At 39.6% G+C, this 19,239-nt stretch overlaps 3 protein-coding genes across 3 annotated transcripts; 2 read left to right on the top strand and 1 right to left on the bottom strand.

The window, feature by feature from the left end:
* Positions 1-21: 21 nt before the first annotated feature.
* Positions 22-1,362, bottom strand: LOC145970594 (uncharacterized protein F54H12.2-like). The gene is made up of 2 exons (XM_083097474.1): positions 465-1,362; positions 22-284 (listed from the first exon to the last, which is right to left on the bottom strand). The coding sequence occupies exons 1-2, from the start codon at positions 1,360-1,362 to the stop codon at positions 22-24; spliced, it is 1,161 nt and encodes a 386-aa protein (XP_082953600.1).
* An 8,207-nt stretch (positions 1,363-9,569) lies between these two features.
* On the top strand, positions 9,570-11,294 carry LOC145970593 (uncharacterized). The gene is made up of 3 exons (XM_083097473.1): positions 9,570-9,587; positions 9,691-10,136; positions 10,402-11,294. The coding sequence occupies exons 2-3, from the start codon at positions 9,965-9,967 to the stop codon at positions 11,292-11,294; spliced, it is 1,065 nt and encodes a 354-aa protein (XP_082953599.1). The 5' UTR covers positions 9,570-9,587; positions 9,691-9,964.
* Positions 11,295-13,254: 1,960 nt separating this feature from the next.
* On the top strand, positions 13,255-14,712 carry LOC145970592 (uncharacterized). Its single transcript, XM_083097472.1, has one exon. It carries the CDS (start codon positions 13,255-13,257, stop codon positions 14,710-14,712), a length of 1,458 nt encoding a protein of 485 aa, XP_082953598.1.
* The last annotated feature ends 4,527 nt before the right edge of the window (positions 14,713-19,239 follow it).

Raw genomic sequence — 19,239 nt, 5'->3', positions numbered from 1 at the left:
TTTTAAGCGTCTATAAAAAATTTACCCCGAAAAATCGACGATGACCTGACGAGACGAGTCGATTTCTATGACATTATCGAATTCGGCATAGATAATACAATTAATCGTCTCGGAAAGTGCTCTTACGAATCGCACTTCTAATCGTAAACTACCATGTTTGACGAGATTCCAATGTCCAGCGCAATTAGCGGATAGATCGGGAGTAAGATCAAAAGCGAATAAAGTATATCCTTTGAAATAGTCGTCTCTGCTTATAGAATTTCCCTCGTTCAAAAAATGAATACCTGTTCCCGAGAAAAGCGTTTGATAAGCTTCGATGTAAAGCGGTTCCTCCTCGGAGAAAGCTGGTTGCAAAGGCCTACTGGGGATTTGCGTGCCATCGACGTACAGCGAGAAGAAATTTATTCCGTAGTTCTTGAAATTAAACGGATTTAATTTTCTGTCACCGTTAAACGCTTTATTACTAACGAAACCGACTATTACTCGCTTCGGTAATTGACCGAGTATTACATTATCTAACGATTCACCCATAACGCCGCTATGAATCGTGAATGTTTTAACCTCGACTCTCGTGAGCGGATACTTGGCTGTAACTTTACTCATCATTCTAGCATGCGCGAGTAACAAACCCGAGCTTATTTTCGCCCTTCTAACGAGCAAGGCAGCGTCGAGAATGTGAATTTTCGATGTTCCGCTACTTTCCATGAGACAGAACGAATCTTTCGAACGAACGAATCTCAACCGTACTTCTACACCGTTAATTAAAAATTTGTCTTGATTGAAAACGTCGCAATGGAGATGTCCTACGAGATCTAACGCCTTTCCTCCGGAAATGTAACGAGCGCGTCTCGCGAGAGCGGGATTGCCGGGATTTGTTTCCAACAGATCGTCCATGTGTCCGGGTGCATCCATGTCCCATAGACAGGAAGTTAGATGGGAAGTTTTTGCGGGTGAAGAATAATTTAACAACGCCTCTATGTACGCTCGGTACGCGTAAGCGTTGTTTGGAGGCGACACGAGCTTTTGATTGAAATACACGTCGATTTGATTGAAGATAGAATGAAGCAAATGATTTACAGGGTCTACGGCTATTCTTTCGGCGCTTGTTCCTGAAGCCTGTCTCGCGGAATCGGCACTTGTTTCTACATGTAGACGAAGACTCAGCATGGTGTGCGTGAGATCTAAATATTCTTCTCCGTGTCCGGGGATGACGAATTCTATCGGCGAGTCGTCCGAGAGAGAGGTCACGGGTTTGTAATGAATCCATTGCGAATTTTCGATGCTAGTTTGCGTAGGTGGTAGAGAGAAGAGATCTAGTTCGCTCTTTAAACACTCGCTCGAATGCGTGTGAAGAAAAGACATATTTCTTTATCGCAAATTGCTCGCTGTCGTCCGTCGCTCGCCACCGTCGTTAAATTAGAATGCTCCGAATATAACCGCTTAAGAAAATATATCGGATACGGTACGTTTTTTACCGATTTTACGTCGTTTCGCAGACGTCTTAAGTCTTTTTTTCACAACCGTACGACTTTTCTTCTTCTTTTTATTTCTCTGCGCTTTTGTACTCTTTCTTTTTTTCTCAACCGCTTTGATTTTCTTACTCGTCCGTCGTCGCTTGCGAGCCGATGTTATTGCGGATCGTGCGATGTGATTATCAAGCCCGACAAAAGGGAACTGAGCTACATGCATTTTCGCATCAGACTTATATCCCGAACCCTTCATTAGACTACTTATTTTTTCTTTGGCTTTTCTCTTGAGTTTGTCTCGCGATTCTTCAAAACGGTGTTTGGCCGCTACCTTAAATGGCGTATTGTTTTCGACGTCTTCGATTACATTAACGCCAGCCCGTAAAGCTTCTTTTCCCACAGCTCGCGCGGCTTTACCTAAATATGGTAGTATGCGTCTGAATAATCCCCCGAGAAAACTGCCGATTCCGTGACCGCGCTGATAGGGCGATCCGACGAAAACTCGCGGGATTCCGCCGCCGCGACCGCCTCCGTTCTGTAATTCGTCGCGATATACCGAGTAATAGTCCATTAATAATAATAATAATAATGAACGGTCAAATGCGTTTTTCTCTTTCGCGGATTCCGTGTATTTTATAATATCTAATCGATACACCTAAAATGCAAAGTTACCGTCAACGTTCCGAATTCGAATGGTATGCTCTTCCCCAGCTGATCTCTTATATCTATTTCGATCGTACGGAAACTCGTTCGCCGCAGCGCGATGTATTGCGCGGGCGAAAAATGCTTTATCTGAGTGGATGCAAACGGATAATCGTTTCGTGTATCGTGCGCGACTATTCGAAGAAGAGGCGATTGTACATCGCCCGTAATATAAGGTTCGCAAATGTCGCAGTAGACGAAAAGTTTGTCTGGAATACCTCGCAACAAACTAGCTGGTATGTCGGCTATTATATAGTCGTCACCCGTGAGTACAAAAGGAAATTTTGGAAAAGCAATGCTCGAAGAAGGAGGAATGTCAGGATTGTAGTAGATCGGTAGTAGATCGTTCGAACTTCCACAGCGTGAATCAAAACCGAGCATACGACAAAGCTTGTCGGAAAAATGCACATGATGTTCCATATCGCATTTCCTCTCTTTGCAGGAAAGTCTCATAACAACTTTACCACCAGCTTTTAATTCCCAAACGACATGGGCTTTTACGGGTTTGCACGCGTCATTCATTGTCTCTATAATATCGTGTACGCTCGAATAAACGCCTGGTGATACTTCGACATCCGCATGAGAAAACGCATCGATGCTCTTATTAATATCGATAAATTTTATTGTTCCTTCTCCAGGGCGTATATGTAAAAAGCTACACGGAAACTGGATCTCCGTGAGCGCTACTTCCCAACGACCGCTTAAGTCTATACGCTGAGGTAATTCGGTGGTGAAACACGTTGTTTTATTTTCCGGAAAGTAGCGCATGCTACTATTACTCGGGAGGATTATGTGAAATTCTTCCCCTCTCATTTTGATATTAAACTCGAGGCTGATATCCAAGAATCGAATTTAGAAGGATATCCCCGCCAACTAACTAGTAATTGTTTATTGTCGCCCCGTCCCTTGGTTTTTATCACGTGGTCTACGATAAATTCTCCCTCTCGTAAGTCTTTAATAACTTGCGTTAATTCCTGCTCGTAAAAAATCCCGTCTATAACCTCGCCCTGTAAATCGCTTAGTTCGTATACAGGAGGTCTTCTCCATTCGAGAACGCGATGAATTCGAAATATTTCTTCACTCCATCCCGCCTCGTATCCTTTCTCAAACGCTGCTTTTGCTCTACTAATGCGTACGAGCTCGCCCGCCCTGTATTTACACTTTTGTTTGCGCCCGCGATTTTTTCTTCCTTCAGCATCTTCGGCATTGATATTCCAACGTCGATTCATATTTTCTCGCGCGATACGCGCATTTTCCAACGTAACGATCGCTGGTTGCATTTTAATGCTAGAATGACGAGTATGATTGTAAGCGTGAACAATATCCTGCAAAATATCGATATAACGGCGAGTATTTTTATGTGTAAAATAGCGCCACATCCTCTCCTTAAGTGTTCTATTGAAACGTTCGACTATAGCTGCTTTGATATCGGGATTTCGCGCTACACGAAATCGGATGTTTTTTTCTTTTAAGAATTTTTGTACAGCGCTCGCGATAAATTCTTTACCTTTGTCGGTTTGTAGGTAAACGGGTAAACGTTTTTTGTTTCTCGAGAATATGTTTTGAAAGGCCTTTATCACGCACGCCGAAGTTTTATCGCGCAAAGGTTCTACCCAAGCAAATTTGCTAAGTACATCGATAACCACCAGTAGATAGGAATATCCGTCGTTATAACTCTTAAGATTACGAAGATCGATTAAATCAGCCTCCCATAAATCATCGATATTTGTCACGTTATAATGTAAACGCGGAAATTTTCGTCGTACTGGACGATGCAGCGTGTACGCGTCTTGCGATTTAAGCCAGTCGACAACCTCGTTACGCGAGAAATTCGGCTTAGCCGCTCGTGATAAATTGACCGTCGCTGAATAACCCGCGTAGTGCGAAGGATCGTAATATAATTTTTCGAGTTCCATCTTATTAGAATTTGCTCCAACCGAATAAACCTCTTGCTTTCTTTGTCGGGGAATTCTCGTCCTTACTTGCTAATGTTTTATCGGCCTCATCCTCATCCTCATCGGCAGATATAAATATCGTATCTCCTTCGGATACAACCGTCTCGTTTAACCTGCTCCGCGAACGACGAGTTTTCGGAGTGGAAGTAACAGCTGCTAATTCGCTGCTTTTAATACGACGAGCTATTTTGCCTACGTGTAAAAAACTACGATTTCCTATGAGACTGGAAGGTGTGTTTATGTCCTGCAGGAATCGCGCAAACTGAACTCTTCCGATTGCTTTTACTGTTTTTCTCTCGCGTATCGCGTCATTTATGAGATCGCTAATATTCGAACCCGTTACAACCGCACCGTTTATAGTCACGAGTCTTTGTCTATCCCAACCGATCTTTGACGACGGAGCATCGAGTAAATATTTCAATAGCGTGTGAGCTTTGTAGCGATAAGTTTTCGGCACACTTTCGATTATATTTTTAATCATTTCCGCCGATTGATCGCGCTTTTTTCCGAAACTATTAGCGTCACCTCCTCCTCCATCTTCAACGCTACTAATTAAAGTACGCGTAAATTCTTCGGTATCGTCATCTTCCAAGTACATGTCCTCGTCTTGCTCAGTTTTATCATCGGCGTCGCCGTTTAAAGCCCCACGCGAATCTTTGCGAAAACGCTTTTTTGCATCCCGAACAAAGTAAAGATAACGTTGAAGTACTTCTTTATACATTTTCCATCTTTCACCCTCGTCGGCGGGAGTCGAGAGATTGAGAATACGACACATCTCCGCATCGAGTCGCGATAAAGGGGTTCCCGGTGTCCGTACGGATTTATTATTATCATTTTCCGTATTATTAACATTTTCCGACTGATGATTTTGCTGCTGCTGCTGCTGCATTCGTTGCATTTTTTCGAGATTTTCCGTAGAAATTAAAACCATTTTTTTAGCCTTTTCCATTTTTAATACTTTTCCAAATATTATTATTTTTCCTCACAAAGAATATAAAGAATTGTATTTCTTTTCACTCGCCGATAATCCGTGATAATAAAGCTCCGAGTATAGGACCGATAATATAGGGTAAAAATCCTCCGCGTTGTACCAATAGTTTTCTTTTAGTCTTCAAATTACCCCGCTTTGCCGCGATGCGCCGTAAAGTCGTTTTATGCTTGGACAAGCGCTTTTTTTCGCTAGATTCGAGCGGTACGTTACCTTCGAGCGTATTGAAAATACACTCCTGAATACACTTTACAAATTTATTGTCGGCATCGCGTAAGAACGCCGCTCTTTGATTTTTTTTCAAATAGCATAGAGTTTTTAAGAGACACAGGTTCCTCTCTCCGATGCAACGTTTTGCAGTCTTTATTGCGCTCTTCGATAAATTTATCCTCGATGTCGCTGTCGATGATGTTTTGTTAGAGTCTGCTTTTTTCACCATTGCGTCGTAATCGCACAACTACAACTCGCGACTGCGAATACCTTTCTTTTATACGCTTCCGGCTCTAATGACAGATTTACGTGGTATGTAGACGTAATGTAGAGTATCCTCCGGAAAGATACACGTGCGAAATCGGTATTCGTCTGGAGTCGATTGTTTCAAATCGAGCAATAAATATCCATGCGGCTTCGAGGTAGCGTCGTAGTACGCTTCTTCCATAAATTTTGGATCGTCGGGATATACCTGACGCGCTAAATGACGAATTTGCGCACGATCGCGCGGATTTTTGAAAACTACTATATAATTCGCGTTGAGAGATATGTCGCGCTGTCCACGTCCCTGATGGAAAAGATTTTGCGAAATGAGTATAACGCTGAGATTCTTATGATGACTTCCTTTCGTAAATAGATCCACGATAGCGTCGCACGAAGACGATTCCCTCATAAGATCGTCGATTATCACCAATTTCGGAGAAAGCGCATTGTTAGAATAATCCTCCGGACGCGGTAACCCTTCGCGAAATTCGATTATATTTTTCCTCGATTTTATTAAAGCATTATCGCTATATTTGCTCTCGCTTTTCTCTTCTTCTCTCTCTCCCGTGTCGCAATGTAAGCACTGATACGCATCTTGCCACTCGGCGTAATAAAATAAAATTCTCTCGAATCGGACATCGGACATGCGGGATAAATGTCGAAGAAATGTTTTCACGAAAATTGTTTTCCCGCATCCCGTAGGGCCGCAGACGATCGACGTCCAAGGATGTTTCCAGCGCACGTCCATTACACAAAATAATCGATTTCGCGTTTAGGAACAATCTCATAAATAAAAAAGTAAACGACGATATTTAACAACAATAATCTAAGAAAGAAAAAAATGCGCATGCTCCTCGAATATTATTTGCAGGAATGTAAGAAGAAAATAAGCTTATTCGCGTGGGGCCCCATCCGCGCCGGCCACGTGCTCGCGCTAGCGTTCTCTGTTACGCGTGCGAGCGGAAAGCACCGCTGATTAGATGATACACGACGCGCGACCGCGAGTAAGCGTATTCGCGCGAGGGTAGGCTCGCATCGGCGACTTTCGCGAGCACCAACGCTAATGAGCTTATAATTGATTCTCCATATACGCTTATAGTAAAAATAAAATGCTTAAATTCTGGAAAATATATTTTAAATCGATGTATCGCCTAAATTACAAAATACCTGTACATACTCGTATTTTATGAATCAACCGATAGCTGACTCAGACAAACACTATCCCCCCGTGATATAATAATAATATCTAGAGATTCTTAAAACCCTAAACACACGTTAAAATACTAGAGACATTCAATAAAATAATCTCATCTTAAGATAACCGTCAATGGTTTTCATTTTAAAATAACCCCGCTATATTTGCAATAGTGATTAAGAAAACAATTCTGTTTCCAAATAATTTAGGAAGATATGGAAAATCTTTCTCACCTTGAATCTACCCTAGCGAAACCCTCATCCTAAATCCTCAACCTATTTTTTTCTCATGCTGAAACAGCATATATACCGTATCGACTAAGAAATCTGATAAGATTTCACATTTTTTTTAAATTAAACATTCAGATATACCCCCGCCAGTAATATCTATAAATTTATCATTCGAATCTTCCTTAATAAAACATCCCCTAAATATTTTTCCCGTGGTGAATCACTCGAGATATAGCTTAGAGAAAATTTTTAGAAGTTTCTAGAAACGTTTATAGAAGTTTCTCGGTATTTTTCTTTGATTATTGTAAAATATTTTGTTTGAATACGCATTTATGCTCACTTCTGCCCATATTATTTCCCCCCACTCTTTTTGCTTAGATTTTTTTTTAGGTGGGAGAAGCAGTAATATAAGCCCGAGGACAAACCGTGTATTCATTCGAATTTCGTCGTTAACAGAAGTTAAGTCTCGAGCGAAGAAGAAAAATTCTACGCAAATACGCTAACGTTGTTGTTGTGATTATTTTTTGCACAGTACATTTTTCGAGTTTGTTTCGAGTGGTTAATAGTAATGGCTGGAACGACCGAAATAGCCAGTTTTGTGAAATCCTCGCATGTTTGCGATATTAAGGAGCCGGGAAATGGGGACAATAAAATCGGCAACGGTGGAAGAAACCGACATTTGTTGCTATCAACAACATACGGACTTAATTCATCCTTCACTAAGAAGATACAAGTGGGATTGCAATCGACGAAGGAAGACTGTTTTGTTCCAATTGTTAAATTAACGAGCAATAATGCCGATGGGATTTGTCTCGACTCCGACACGTGGCAGCAATTTCAATCCTGCATGGAACATATGAGACAGTATTTGAACGACGATCAAAAAAGAACGGGAGGAATAAATCCGATTATTATTAACAATATCACCATCAACTTTACCAGCGCTTATGGCTCGAGGGCTATTCTAGTGGCATACAAGGAAACCAACGAATATTCCGCGAGTAATGTCGAGAAGGAAGAACAACCTCCGTCGAAGAAACGAAAAACTTATAACACCGCTATCGTGATGCAGATAGTTACTTTCCTCGGCTTGGAAAATATTATAAAATGCATAGATACGCATTTGTCGCAATTAATTAATATCGTTGATACTGTCAATACATGTGCTAACTATATAATAAACGAAATAGAATTAAAACTTCCCTCATCGTACATAGATTGCGAAATTATAAAACTCACAATTAAAGGAAATTATGAACAAATCGAACAAAGTGTTCGAACTCAAATTAATAATTTAACATTTTTAGATGTATATTTCAGCATTATATTTGTAGAGATACTTTCGCTTAAATTTAATGAAATTTCTCGTGCGATTTTACAAAAACGAAAATTTTATGAAAACCAATAAATAAATGTACATAGATAAAATATAATAAATAACATAACAAGTTTTTCTTAAAAAAAAAATTCACAGAGTACTTTTTACTACGTTTTCAACATATTTCCCGATATCTCCTTCTGTCCTTTACTGCGAACACGCAGCAACACGTCGTGTATTATTATTATTATTACCATTAAACGTGTATTTTTTCTTATAAAGAAACAAATAATTTTAAAAATTTATTATATTCGAGCAATAGCTATGGTCGACGCAAAATAAAAATCTTTGACAAATAAAATAATTACAAATTTTTTTTATTACGCCTAGTTTTTAAGAAATCATATGCGTAAACCATTACTTAATTAAGGTAATTAGCAAAATGTTTAGCGTCAGTTGCTTTCTCGAAAAACAAAATAAGAAATGAAATAGATTATTCGCGCTACGGTAAAAAATATAATTACAATACGGTATATACGACTACAAGAAATTTCAAACTTCTACATTTTTTATGGACTTCTCCGTGCGCTGATAAAGGTTTGTTTGATTTTCCTTTTTGAGTGGGGAGGAAAATATATAAAATGGACAACGCTTAACCGAATATAAGCATTTTCGAGATTTTCTTTGCCCGAGGAAACTTGTACGATTTTCACTCGCGTGTTATTCCTTTAAGAAAAAAAATGGCGTGTAATAAAAATTTGATATCGAGTTGTGCAAAGTTGGCTGCGAGTTTATCTCCAAAGATAAATTCCGCGAGCTACATTTCCAAATTAACGGAAACAAGTGAACATAATTACAGCGTATTTTCGAATTTCGCGTGTGCCTGCTCCGATACATTGCTTGCAATTTTATATAAATTGGGGCATTTCGGCGGCGACGCGAAATTACTAAATATTGCCGGCGAAATAATTAGTGCACGAAGAGCCTTGAGCGAAGATGAAAAATATGAAGAAGAGGAAGATGTAGGTGGACATATAACCTACCTACTTCAAAACTACAGTAGGATCCAGTCGACGGGTAATTATTTTACTTATTTTATTTATTTTTGCTTTTAAAGAAAAAATACGAAAAATCGCGATTATAAAGTTAAATATTTAATTACTAATTAATCACAGGAAACAATAATCTCGCGAGAACAGCGATAGTGCGACCTTCACGTAGACGCCGCGCAGAGGAAGAACCCGAGGCAGGTCCTTCGCGTAAGTTTTGCACGTAATGAAAACGAGTGCTAATTTTTCTCGGATAGAATGTTCGGTAGTAATAAAAATAATCAATACTAATAAAAAATATTCTACATTTCAGGAAGATCGCGATTACTCGAGGAAAATCCGGCGATTCCCGTTGTCGTTCTTGACGACGACGACGACGATGAGGAAAACATGAACGCTGACGACATCACATATGCAATCAGTAGCCCTGATAGCGAAGTGTTCTCGCCGGGTAAAGATGATGATTATGTAAAAAATAGGCTAAAACGAAAATTCAAATATAAAAATAATTTTAGAACTGTTTTAAATTTTGTTTCTATAATATTAAATATTCGAATCTTGAAATATTATTAGAATTTCCGCGAGAGATGGAGGAGCGCGGGAGAGTGGAGATTAACGAAGAAGAGTCAGAAGAGAGTGGGGAAGAAGAAGAAGAAGTGCAGGAAGAGGAAGAAGTGATAGTGCTGGAAGAAGAAGAAGAAGAAGAAGAGACTGTGAGAGAGGAAGAAGAGGAAAATATATACGCTCCCTCCAGAGAAGGTAACTTTAATAATTTATTTCTCGATATATTTTTATGCTCGAATTTAATCCAAATTCTTAATTTTTCTTTAGAAACTCGTCGCTGGGGGATTAGCTATTCCCCAGAATATTAGTAGCGGAATAAAAAACAACAAATATTGCTAAAAAGGTGAGATTATTTCGTTGTATTATAATATTTATAGTACGGATTACATTCGAGTATAAAAATATTAAAATAATAAAAATAACAAAAATAGTATTTATAATTTATACGGTTTTTTAACAGTACAATACGGAGGTGGTGTTGACGGCCAACAAAATTCTGCGCTCTCCCACACCAATGAGGAAGAAGAAGCGGAAGAGGATGAGACTGAGGGGGAGGTAGCCGAGTTACCCCGCTCGGAAAATATTTCATCCGAGACCGAGGAGGGTGAAGAGGACGAGGAGGAGGAGCATGAGTACCAGCAGCAACAGCAACAACAACAACAGCAACAACAACAACAGCAACATCAGCAGCAGCAGCAACAACTTCACCAACAGGTCGGAAATAATAATTTTAATTTTGTAAATTTAATATCGGAAAATGCGCGACAATTTAGAAGATTCCGGGTAATCGGTAGAGAAGCGAGTTTCGCGATACGTCCGTTGACTGAAGGCAACGATATATATCACTCGTTAGAAAACGCGTTTCGCGAAATTCACGCGTATGCGTTAAATTCATGTGAACCGGGCGATTACGTAGGATTATCGTTTGATTCGCCGAATTTATCGCATGGTCCTGCGGGTATATCTTTTCGTCCGGCGCGTGATTTGAGTTACGAGGACATTTGGAGACTTGTGAGTTCGTTAGCACAGAGCGCCGGTGGTCTCGATATCGCCGACCAATTTAACATACGGGTTTATAATGTCTCGATGCCTTCGGGTCGCGGTCGCGTCACGTTAACACGGGAGGATGTCGCGAAACGTTCGATAGTCGAAATTAATAATTCCGATAACCTGTGCTTCCCTCGAGCTCTCGTAGTAGCTCAAACTTATAGCGAGCGCGGTAATATCCGTACGGGTGAGCTGCATGAGAAATGGAACGCAATAAGATATCAGCATTCTTCGTTACAACGCGAATGTGCAATTAACGAGAAATGCCGGTGTCGCAATACCGGAAGAGGGTTGTGGAATTCGTGAAATCGAACGTTTCCAGCGTTATTTCGCCGCCGACAATATCGCGATTATTGTGTATAATTTTAATACTTTCGGTCGCGGCGAAAAACCGATGTATGACGGTGCCGAAATACTCGCTTCTCTCGGACGCGAGTCCTCGCGGCGATTAAATATCATGTATTACGAGGATTCGCGACATTATAATCTTATTTTAAATTTAAAAGCCGCCGCTGGTACTCGCGATTATTGCGTAGCGTGTAATGTAGGCTTCCGAAACGATAGACCCAATAGTCACCGGTGCTTAAATAAATGCCCGCGATGCTTATCCGCACCACCGTGCGATTCCACTTACGCCGAAATAAAATGCGACGCGTGCAATCGGCTATTTTACGGTACAAGGTGTTTCGAGCGTCATCGTAGCGAGAAATCGTACGACGGTAGAACACGCGCTAATGTTTGTAGCATCGTGCGATTTTGCGATAGTTGCGGGCGTATCGTTAAATCGAATTTAAAACACGAATGCGGCGTTTCTTATTGCAAATTATGCCGTTCACAACAACCGCGCAATCATATGTGTTATATGCAACCTCTTCGACAACGTGTCGATATTTCCTCTGCCGGGCCATCTTCATCAGCGATGGTACCGGATGAGGTAGATATATCTAGCACGAGAGAAGAAGAAGCACGGAACATATGTGATAACGCGGAAAAGAACGAACGTGCATATGAACGCGGAAAGGGACGTGTGGCTTTCGTATTTTACGATTTCGAAACGCGGCAGGACGAGACGGTCGAAGGAACGGGAAATATAAAAAAACATATTCCGACGCTATGCATCGCGCAACAGATTTGTGAAGCATGCGTGGGGGAAAATAACATGCCCGTGTGGTGCCGTTGGTGCGGAGTGCGAGAGTTCGTATTTCAACGCGATCCGGTTAAACAGTTTGTAGATTTCGTTACGCGTCCGGTAAAATATTTTAAACACATAATTTGTATAGCGCATAATGCGAAAGCGTTCGACGCGCAATTTATTTTGAAATATATCGTGGAAAATTGTAGGGATATTGAACCGAAAGTAATTTTAAACGGCACAAAAATTATTCTTTTAACCGCGGGACATACAAAATTCATCGATAGCGTTAATTATATGCCGATGCGCTTATCCGAATTACCTAAGGCTTTCGGGCTAAAGGATACTGAGGATAAGGGCATTTTTCCGCATTTATTTAATACTATCGAAAATCAAACGTACGTCGGACCGTTACCCGATGTACAATATTATTCTCCAGATAACATGAAATCGCAAGAGCGCGAACGCTTTCTCACATGGCATACCGAAATGAGGGAAAAAAATACCGTGTTCGACTTCCAACGCGAGATAGTGCGCTATTGTCGTAACGATGTTGATATTCTTCGACGAGCGTGCGTAGCGTTTAGAAAAATTTTCCTAGATCGCGGAAATGTATGCCCGTTCGAGGAATGTACAACTATTGCTTCGACCTGCATGACGGTTTTCCGGAAAAACTTTTTGCAAGCCGATACGATAGGCATTATTCCTACGGGGGGATACAGATGCGCGAGCAATCATTCGCGTAAAGCCTTACAATGGCTGATATGGATGGAGCGTGAACTCGACCGCCGTATAAATCACGCGGGGCGTGCGCGGGAATATCGCACGATCGAGGGTACGCTCGTCGATGGTTATTTCGAAACGTCTGTTGCGGGAAAGACGCAGCGTCACGTGTTGCAATTTCACGGTTGCTTTTGGCACGGATGTCCAACTTGTTTCCCTGTAAATCGCGATAAAGCGCTTTCGTCGGGGGAGGATCGCGGAGATACATTAAATTCGCGATATGAACGAACTCTCGCAGTTTCATGGCGCCTTCGTCAGCGGGGATACATAGTGTCGGAAAAGTGGGAGTGCGCCTTCGACCAAGAAATGCGCGACAATCGCGTAATGTATGATTTTCTCGCGAACCATCCGATGGTAGAAACACCACCGCTCGATCCTCGCGACGCGTTTTTCGGTGGGCGTACGGGAAATATCGCAACTCAATACGAAGTCACAGGTACGGAGAAAATACGCTACGTCGACGTATGCTCATTATACCCGTTTGTATTGAAGACGGGCGCTTTTCCGATCGGTCATCCGGAAATTTACGTCGGCGATGAATGTAGCGCGTTAGTCGGAAGGTCACCGAATTATAATTTCGACTCGCTCGAAGGCCTCATACGCTGTAGAGTACTCCCTCCTCGTGATTTATTTCACCCCGTACTTCCGCATCGCGTACGAGGAAAATTACTCTTCGCGTTATGTCGTAGTTGCTGCGAAACATTTTCTCAGACACCGTGCACTCATAATGATAGCGAGCGTGAATTCGAGGGTACCTGGGTAACCTGCGAATTACGCAAGGCCGTCGAGAAAGGTTATCTCGTAACGTCGGTAAGCGAAATTTGGCAATATAGAGTTAGCCAATACGATCGCGCGTCGCGGCAAGGTGGATTGTTCGCCGAATATATTAATACGTTTTTACAGCTTAAACAGGAAGCCAGTGGTTGGCCGAGCGAATGCGGGGAAAACGACGATGAGGCAAAAGAGCGATACTTGAGGGAATATGAAAAAACTGAGGGTATCGTTCTTGATAAGCGAAATCCTGGTTTACGCTCGGTTGCGAAACTATGCTTAAATTCATTCTGGGGAAAATTCGGCCAACGATCCAATTTGCCGACTACCGAAATCGTAAAAACACAACAACGTTTCGCGACATTACTAACGAGCGCCGAATACGAGATAACCGACATATTACCCGTGAATGACGAGGTAATGTATGTTTCGTGGCGACTGCGACAAGAGGCTCTCGTTCCCTCGCCGATAACAAACGTCGTGATAGCAGCGTATACGACTGCACTAGCGCGTTTAAAATTGTACGAGTATCTAGAACGTTTAGATCGTCGTGTATTATATTACGATACGGATTCGTGTATTTTTATAAGCACCGGTGATTCGAACGAATACATGCCGCCTACGGGAAATTTTCTAGGCGACATGACGGATGAACTCGAAAGCTACGGCCGCGGTAGCTATATCGAGGCGTTCGTGTCCGGGGGCCCGAAATTTTACGCCTACATCGTGCGAACACCGGAGGGTAATACTCACGAAACTTGTAAAGTTAAGGGTATTACTCTCAATTACGAGAACTCGCGACGAATTAATTTTAATGCTATAAAAAAGCTACTATTAGCGAGAGAAAAAGACACACAGGAAAACGAAGAAGAAGAAAATAACGAAACTTCGATAAATCTACGCTTTAATGCGATTCGACGTACGGCGTTTCATGAAATTGTTACGCGAAGTGAAACAAAAATATGTGCGCCGGTATTAGTAAAGCGTAGATTTATCAATAGCAGATATTCGCTACCATACGGATATGTGTCGGTATAACAATATTCTTATTTCTTGGGTGACTTTTTCTTTTTTAAATAAAAGTCGCGCATTTTCCGATTTTATTTTAAAAAATAGAATTATAAATATTGTAAGTAGCATAAGAAAAATGTAAAATTTATAACAATATAAATATAATTCTTCTTTGTATATATTTCTGTATATTAATAATAAGCAAAAATTTTATTAAAAAATGGCTGGTTTTGAAAAATATTAATAAATGTAAAAATTTTTTATCTTAATTCGTGTTTAATGCTTTTAACTTTTCCCTTCTTCCTTTATAACACCCCCGCCTCGCGTTCAATCATTCGCATGTTCATCTTTTTACCTCTGTAGTGCAATGTAGTCTAATTATAATAATTATAATAATTATAATAATTATTGTCTCCTACTGAGATGCTTTGTCTCTTTTTCCGATAAAGTGCGTCATGAACCGTTCGAGCGGAGGGGGCTTGTTTCGATATTCCATAGCGGGCCCCGAGACGGAGTGGGGAGGTAAGGATTGTTTCCTCGAGACATATACCGCCGGCTACCCTCCGAAAGTCGGTAGGTGGGGGGGTTCGTTCTGCCAAGACGTAGCGAGAGCGACTAAGGGCTAGGTAACGGGAATTTGACTCGGAACCCTATACAGGTGGGCCAGGGCTGGAGTGGGAGGAGGATTGCTTCTTCGAGTCTAGTACCGCGGAGGTAGGGAAATAAAAATTTGATAAATCGGCGACACAGCCGGCGTCGACCAATCGTAGCTCTGGGCCACTATGGTGCGAGCCAATCAAACTCTGGACCACTATGGTGCAAGCCAATCAAACTCTGGGCCACTATGGTGCAAGCCAATCAAAATCGAGACTTCGGGAGGTGGGGCATTGTTTCCACCAATCAGAACGCCTCCCTCCACTTCACCTGGCCACGCCCACGGCGCCAGGGGCCGAGTGGTGGGGGTTTGTTTTGACGCACCATAGTGGCCCATATCTACTCATGAATTATTTCATTCGCTACGATAATGGTACAGTTCCACTTCGATTTAACGCTAATTTTAAAAGAGTGTGACTAAGCAAAACCTGTATTCGTCACTTTACTATGATTTGATTATGCAAACGCGCAATGCACTTCGCGATTGCGATTTAAGAAGCTAATAAATCATTGAATCAACCAACGAAGCAAGTGAAAAAAATGTAAAATATCTTTATTTCCGATGCTCAATGCGAAACTGATGACTTTCTATCTGATGACTAGCATTCGTCCTTGTCTAACGTCAACTTACTTATTGCCATTGCTAGATAAATGACCAGTCGCGAGAGACTAATCACGAATTTATGACGATTTGATCAGTCAAACATCCAATCACAGCCAAAGAAATCGATATACTATATATGTTATTTTATGTCACAATAGTATAAGATTTTATGAAACGGAATAAAAAACGTATAACATCTTCATTCGCGATTGTTGACCGGTAGTTTGTTCAGTTCAAAGACATCATCGTGGTTACAAGGAGAGACTCAGACCACACGTAATATATGTGTATACTTTGAATAACATATATCGCGGTTGAAACGTCGCCAAAAGAGCTTTATTTCTCTGAACACATAATCGTATCTCTTTTCAAAGCATCCTAAACAGTCAGCCAGTCTCGAGAATCAATCGAGGACTTTGCACTGGAAACTAATTTGCAGTGGAGTTCGCGATAGAAAACTGCGCTTCTCGAAGTTTGCAAGCCAGCAAATCGTTGAAATCGACAATCTCATTTGAAACAAGATGCGAGACGTGAAAGATATTTTAGAAAGATATATTAATATGAAAATAATTTTTGTATCAAAATATGTCGATGAGAATGATTTCTCTCGCACATACACACAATCGCAATCTTTTTTCTTTATAATTCCAATCCAGTTTAAATCTAGAATAGGAATTATTTTTGATGTCGAATATTGGTTGGATAAATAAAAGTAACAAACATCATTAATAAAAATTCGTCGAAAAATTATACAGAATTATTTAGGAAGATAATAACGAGATTTTTTTATATAAATAAGGCAAATGCAGCAGTTGTAGCAATAGATTAGAATAAATTAAATTCATGTATCAAAGATGATACAAAGCCTCATTCCCGAAGACACTTCGCGCGTATAACTCTGTCTATATATGTATTCTTTCGTTGCAATCCGCCGTAAACGACGTTTTCCTTGTCTAACGTTGCTTATATATAAGGCCATTTATATTTCCTTAACTGCCATCTCCTCGGCATTGTCCTCGAAACACGCCATGGCACAAATTCCCATTCCGAGGTTTCTATTGGCCTCTCAGCTTCTGATCGTTGAGCGAACATTTACATTTTAATTCTCTTAGATAAATGCAAATCAACGATTTTATTTTTTACAACAAAGTTACCTCTGGACTTGTGCATTGTCATCTTTCAACTAACGTAACAGAAAACGTTATTTTTTATTATCGTCTAGATAGATGTATGAAATTTTAATTAGCTTTTATGAAAATAATTCTTTATATAAAAAAGAGTAAAACTTTATCAGACGAATTGACAAAATTTCGAGGAAGTAATATTTTTACATTTTTTTCTATCGTATAGACAGCGATGTGAATTCTATTATCAGTAATTTTGAAACGAATGTAGGCATCGTTATTAAAGAAACTCTCAGTCGAAACGATAACTGCAACGCGATGACTCAAGCGTGACCACATCGGGGAACATGTCATTTGCCTGGATACATCGATGATCTGACTCTTATACGCAAGAATATCATTGTTATTACAGTGCGTCCGCGTGGCACATAGCTATTTATAAAACTATTCCGACATCATATTATTACATCGGATCAATAATAATCAATAATTACGTTGATCACTTAGGAATTGTAATCTTTAAACGATACCCGAAGCGAGAATGTCGCGTTGATATGCAATGATATTAATAATTGTAACCTGGCAAATCTCGCTATAAATGTATTAATAGCAGTGATGTAAATACAAGTCGAAGACGCGTGAAATTTGTAGGGTATCAGTTAAACTCGATAATAATCAGATCAAATATATATGATCAAGCGATATCCAAAGCAACCTCTCAATATAATAAAATATCTCTGTTTTCAAAAATATATGATTAATGCAATATTAACATATGTATATAATTTATGTAATTAATTGTTTTTTATGTGATATATCCGAGGGGTCAATCACCACTCAGAAAATGTACAGTGGTTGTCATTTTTGGCACAATACGTTTTATACAATACATTTTATTGCTAACATTGCTATTGTATTGCTTTTGTTAATAATGCTTTTGTATTTTTGGTATTCCTATTATTATTTTATTGTCAATATTAACAGTACTGCCGCAGAAATAAAAAGTGTTTCTAATGCATATTACTTTTTGTCTTATATTGCTAATATTATTTCAATTCATATTTTTCTAAAACATGAATTTCCTAAAATTATATTTACTGTACTGCAGCAATATATTCCTGATGAAATGTACAATGATTGCCAGTGGTTGACCCCTCGAATATATCTTTTGTACATCGAGCATTGGATGAGGATAAAAATGTTATTGTAACACACATTCGATAATCATCAACCGTTATAAAATAACTCCGTTGCATTTTATAACAGTTACAAAGTGAGCCGAAATATAATGAACTCTATATATCCGAGACGCAACGTTAATTAAAATTATCATAACGAGGCTCTACTGTATCTTGTTCTACTTTTAAACTAGAGCGGCCGAAAATTTAATTAATGGAGAACCATGCCCGGAAAGAATAATTAATCGGTATCTTTATGATAAATAGTATTGTTATAATAACAACTGTCAAAAATAAAATATTTGGCTCATATAAATCACGTTCGACGAAGAAGCCCCAACGTAATCGTTCATTGATGTTACATATATAGAGTTTCATTGATATTTATGTATCGATAAATATAAAGAAGGAATGTATATAAAAAAAATTTCTATAAAGAATCGCGCCATATATAATGCCCGTGCTATTTAGAGATTGTAAAGAGCGTCCTCTCATCGCTACATACGGTTAGTCACGTTTATATTTATTTACGGCATGATCTTTTATCTTATCGAGACACTTTTTTCTCTTTTTTTTTTTGTGCATGCTCGGTCACGAGACACGCTGATACTTTATCCAGAGCAGATGATGTCATCTACAACCGGAATATTTCACAAAAACGCAATCACAGCGCAAAGTTCGTTTACCGAATGTTTGAAATTATTCGCGATTTCCATAGAAATGATTGCTCATCTGATCATCGAATAATGAATTTAACAAATTTTGACATATTGCGAAAATAATTTGAAATATAAACATTAATATAGATTTAATAATTTTTCATTGATCATTAAACATTAAACTTTTCATTGAACTATATAAGAGATTTTCATTTTTTTTTTTTTTCAAAATTTTAGATATCGTTTACTGTACTATAATCTTTAAGCAACTGTTAACTGTAGAATATTCTTTAAGAAAAACTGTATTTTTATTTTAATGTTTTAATATTTTATAT

Source organism: Camponotus vicinus, unplaced genomic scaffold (assembly GCF_025532165.1).
Source record: "Camponotus vicinus isolate PSW18456_S1 unplaced genomic scaffold, iyCamVici1.0 SCAF_4, whole genome shotgun sequence".
Classification (NCBI taxonomy): Eukaryota; Metazoa; Arthropoda; class Insecta; order Hymenoptera; family Formicidae; genus Camponotus; species Camponotus vicinus.
Note: the sequence above shows the minus strand (reverse complement) of the source record. Positions and strands in the feature narration are given on the sequence as shown.